Source organism: Prunus dulcis, chromosome 4 (genome assembly GCF_902201215.1).
Source record: "Prunus dulcis chromosome 4, ALMONDv2, whole genome shotgun sequence".
NCBI lineage: Eukaryota > Viridiplantae > Streptophyta > Magnoliopsida > Rosales > Rosaceae > Prunus > Prunus dulcis.
The window spans coordinates 19,677,390-19,682,384 of record NC_047653.1 but is presented as its reverse complement, the minus strand read 5'-3'; the positions used below and the strand labels follow the sequence as shown (position 1 = coordinate 19,682,384).

The window sequence follows — 4,995 nt, the reverse complement described above, 5'->3', positions numbered from 1 at the left end:
TATTGCAGACGAACTACAACTTGGAGGACCTGGACGACGAGTCGTTGGCGTACTTCAACAGACTCTTCTCTGAGAGGTACAAACAGTGGAAGAGCGACTTGCACCACCATTTTGAGGCGTTTGATGATCCGCAAGTCGCTCTTCAAGAGGGTTGCCCGAAAGAGCTTGAGGGGCGGGAGGATAGTTGGGCGTGGCTCTGCGCTCATTTTCAGGCGCCCGCTTTTGTGGTAATTTTTTTATATTTTATTTTATTTTCTTACTAATGTTTTTTTAATTTTTTATATTTAATTTCAATTTCAACTAATACGTTTTATTTTTTGTATAACAGAATAAAGCCAAAGTCAATAAGGGCAATAGGAAGAAGAAGACTCTTCTCCATCATTCGGGTTCCAGGCCCTTCTCCTATAGGATGGATGCACGGCGTCAGGTAATAATAAAATAATTTTTATTTAATTTTTAATATTTCATTATTCTTAATTTATTTTTTCGTACTAATATTTTTCTTCTTTTGTTCAATTTGGGGGGGGTCCAAATTCCCAGAGATCGACGTCTTTGGCGACGTTTATGTTCGACCTGGGAATGAGTTGGCCGAGTCCCTTCATGTAAGTATTATTTAATTTTAATTCTTATGTTACGCATTCAACTTTAAAGGTTATTATATGAATGTTTGAATTTATATTTTATGTTATGCTAAACAGACGACAATGGTGGAGAGGAGCCAGTTGGTTCTTCAGGAGTCCGCCTCCCAACTTCCTCCCGATACTCCGATCGAGTCTGTGGATCCTCCACAGGATGCTGGGTTTCAGATCTTGCCGGAGACATTGGATCAGACTCTAGGGAGGAGACCGGGGACATATTGTCGAGGGATGGGGAATGCCAGGCGGAGGGAACCCAGACCCCGTTCATCAGCGCAGTCAAACAGTCAGGTCACTGCTTTGACTGCACAGGTGGCCACTCTTCAGAGTCAGATTTCGGTCATTCTGCAGTCCCTCGCACAGTCCGGCATTCCAGTCCCGCATTTTGATGTGTCGACCTTTGAGCCCGTCCATCTCAAGCATCCCCACCAGATGACGGCCCCTGTAGACCCCCAGACCTCTGAACCGCATGTGCCAGACGACAATGTAGATTTTGGAACATTATTCGATTAGTTTTTTTATTTTCGTAATTATTTTTTAAATATTTCTCTTGTAGCATACATTTATTTTATATAATAGATTTGTTATTTACAATTCAATTTTTTATTATTGGAATTTCATTTTATTAACCCCAAAAAAAAAAAACTAAAATTATTTTTTTATAAAATAAAACAAAATTAATATTAAAATTATATAATAATTATATATATTAATTTTGCGCGACGAAATCTTTCTCGTCGCGCAAAGTTATATATTCCCAAAAAAAAAAAATGCTTCATTTTTTTTAAATACATATAATTATGCTTGCGCGACGAACATTTTCGTCGCTAAAATGGATTTGCACGACAACAGTATTGCGTCGCGCAAACTTTTGGGCACGTACCGCGCGAAGAACATTTTCGTCGCGCAAAAATATATGCCGACAACATTGTTTCGTCGCGCAATACGTGTAGACACAAATTGCGCGACGAAGAACTCTTGGTACCGCAAATGTCTACGAGACGTGTTGCGCGACGAAAATTATTCGCCGTGCGTTGTTGTGGCTACGGATCTACTTTCGTCGCGCATAATTTTGTGTGACGAACTGTTTCGTCGTCTTTGAACCTTTTGTGTAACGAAGGTTAACCGTCGCACAAAATTGCGCGACGAGTGATACAATCGGTCGCGCAAAGTCTTTCTTCACGATCTTTGCGCGACAGATAACGCGCGACGAATTGTCTGTCGCGCTAGAGTTCGTGCGACTATATGTTACTCTGCGCGACGAAATTGGATTCATCGCTCAAATCGTAAAATGTAGTAGTGAAGGTAAATTACTTTTTGGATTTCTTGGGTTTTAAATAAATTATAAATATTTACTTTGATTAGAGACTTCGTCATACTCAATGGGGTCGGTCTACCATTTATCCCATTGAAATAAGGCCTTAACTTGCAGACCAATGATCTTAGGTTCAAACCTCAATGACACTTTTATATTGTTTGTGTATGAAACCCCCTCCCATTTGTAGTTTTTATTATTTTTATTTTTATAGTTTTTTTTATAAAAAATTTATATTGTGATTGCATTGCGGATAGTAACATATGAATTCTGAAGCAACATCATCTAATGACCAACATTCATGAAATAACATATATATAACTACCACATTATCATATTGAACGGAGATAGTGGCCAACATTCACAAATACAAACAAGAAAGCATAAAATAGTAATAAGGATAGTAGTTTTCCATTTTATCCAAAAATAAACCGGTCATTCAAATGCTGCTAATTTTGGCTTGGGAGGATCCACCAGGCAAATGTCGAGGAAGCTATCAATGGAAGTGCACTTGTAATCAGGATATAACTCGGAGGCCTCTAGGTCATTTTCTGTTAGTTCAAAACTCATTTGATCCCCTTTAATGAATATGTTGTGCAGAATTGACACCGCTACGTTGTCCGGAGACAGGAGGGCTGCAAGAAAGAAGGGCACACAAAAAAAAATATCACTACCACATTATCATATTGCTTGCTTCCATTTCCATGTCCAAAGAGACAATGAGAGAGAATTGTTTGGTATCAAATACTTTCGTTGGATATAACTTCTGAACACGAAAAAAAGAAAGAAAGATTAATTGCTTACTCTCCGAGAGCTTGAGTATTTCTTCTTCTGGGACATAGCTCCTTGTAAGAGTGCATCCTGTCTTCTTCTCCCAAGAAGAAATCAAATCCAACTGGGACACAATGTTTCCTTGTGGCCTATAAACGATAACACGGTTGGCAACCCTTGGATCTGTTGCTGCTTTTATTGTGTAGGTAGCAACATCTTCCTCATAGTTCAACATGTGGCAATTGGTTTTCTTTTTTTATTTTATTTTTAGAATTAAGAAAAGATATTATGGGTAATTATGTTTCATAAAAGTAGGACTTATTATCTGATTTTGTTTTTAATTTTAATTTTTTTAATACGAAAAAATGTGAATTTACCATATTATCCTCATTTAATTAATAATTTCAATTCTAATGTTTGAATTAACCAAGAACATTTTCTGCCTTTTGTTTTATATATATAGATATATTCAATTATGTTCCATCTCATTTTGAATAAAATAAAAACTAAAAACATGTTTTTTAATATTTTAGTTATATGAATATAAATCACACTTTCGTCAACAACGAAAAAAAAAAAAAAAAAACAAGTTCTAATAACAAGTTGAGATTTCCTAATAAATTTAGTCGACTTTCGATTCCATTGTTAAGGGTTTGTTGGTGCATTTATTTATTTATTTGTCAACACATTTATTTATTTAATTTTAACTATACGAGAATCGAAACTAATATGTCTACTGTCTGTAATATTAAAAAAAAACAAACAAAATTATGAGCAAACTCAACTCACCTTTGGCTTCACCAGTGCCATAAACAGTGACTTGGTGGTTTGTTTTTTCACGAGGATGAAGCAAATAATCAACAAAATATGCACCAAATGAGTTTGCAGACACATAAGTATATGGAATTCCTGCTGCTTCGATCGCCCTTCTGATCTTCCTTTTGTTATCAAGTAAAGCCTCGAAAGGCGGCAGCCCACTTATTCTGTCAACTTCATTTCCAAATTCTGACGGAATAAATCTCTGATTTTACAATTACATCGGTTAGATAGACATGTATGTATACATATATAGCTGTAGAAAGGTCCCAACTATTTAGGGATACCTCGTGAGATCTACTGCAAATTCTACTTGAATGATCAAAATCATCAATGTTTTAAGTCTTCATTCAAAGATCGTGAAACATTAGACAAAGTAGTAGTTGTGATGAATAAGTCGAAGAACACAGCATTAAAAAAAACGCCAAAATGACAACCATTTAATTAAGTGGTTAAATGATTTCGAATTTCAGTGATTTTGGATGGACCCCATAAGGGTGTTCGTGAAGTTCTCGGTAAAAACCAAGAAGGGAAGATTGACCTTTATATTTCCAGCATCTTTAATGGCCTTGATTAGTTTCTGCTGTTCAAGATGTTGAGGGACAGCCACCGTGGATATTACAACGTCAACTTGCTCGACTGCTTTGACTAGCTTTTCATGATCGTCCAGTTCACCCTGTTACATCATGAAGTTTTCATATCTTGATGAACTATGAGGAATTTGCAGTATAAATACATACATATGTATATTTGTATAGTCATACATTAAATATGAACAAAAATTGACTGCAGTTTGGCTAAGAAATGAAGGAATTTTAATTTACTTGGAAGATGGTGGCTCCCATGGCTTCAAATTCTTTGTGCAGAAGAAGCTTGGAAGAATCGGTTTTGGGTTTGATTGGTCGCACATAGGCATAGGTTGGATGTCCCAAAGAGACGCTTGCCTTCAACATGTATTTGCCAAGGTAACCTGTAGCTCCGATTATGAGTATCTTGCTCTTTTCACAAGCCATCATATCCCAGACGACTACTTCTGAGATATTGATGAATACTGATTGTGATGACAAGCTAATTCTCACATCCTTAAATAGGAAAACGAGTGCACATGCTGAACCCAAAGGTATAATATAATTGGTAAGTTAATTACAGTTTGAACCCCAGGAGTTTGGGGTCAATCACGTATTAGTCCCTACTTTTCAAAATTTGGCCAAAATTACCCAAAGGTTAGGAGTCCTTAGAATCTTTGCCCCTCTTTGTACAACATATATATTTTTCTATATATATATATATATATATATATATTTTAATACAAGTGATATTGGAGGTATAGAGAATCAAACCTAAGACTTTAGGTGCGGGACTAAATGCTTTTTACCATTTGATCTACAAGTACCTTGTAGGTAACAAATATCTTAATTGATATTTACAACTCAAGACTACATTCGTTTTCTCAACTTA

The 4,995-nt window shown here is 36.1% G+C and overlaps 1 protein-coding gene across 1 annotated transcript; it reads right to left on the bottom strand.

Annotated features, from left to right (window-relative positions):
• Positions 1-2,385: 2,385 nt before the first annotated feature.
• LOC117625581 (isoeugenol synthase 1-like) lies at positions 2,386-4,569 on the bottom strand. Its single transcript, XM_034357120.1, has 4 exons — positions 4,362-4,569; positions 4,079-4,213; positions 3,511-3,742; positions 2,386-2,585 (listed from the first exon to the last, which is right to left on the bottom strand). Exons 1-4 carry the CDS (start codon positions 4,551-4,553, stop codon positions 2,386-2,388), a joined length of 759 nt encoding a protein of 252 aa, XP_034213011.1. The 5' UTR covers positions 4,554-4,569.
• Between the last annotated feature and the right edge of the window lie 426 nt (positions 4,570-4,995).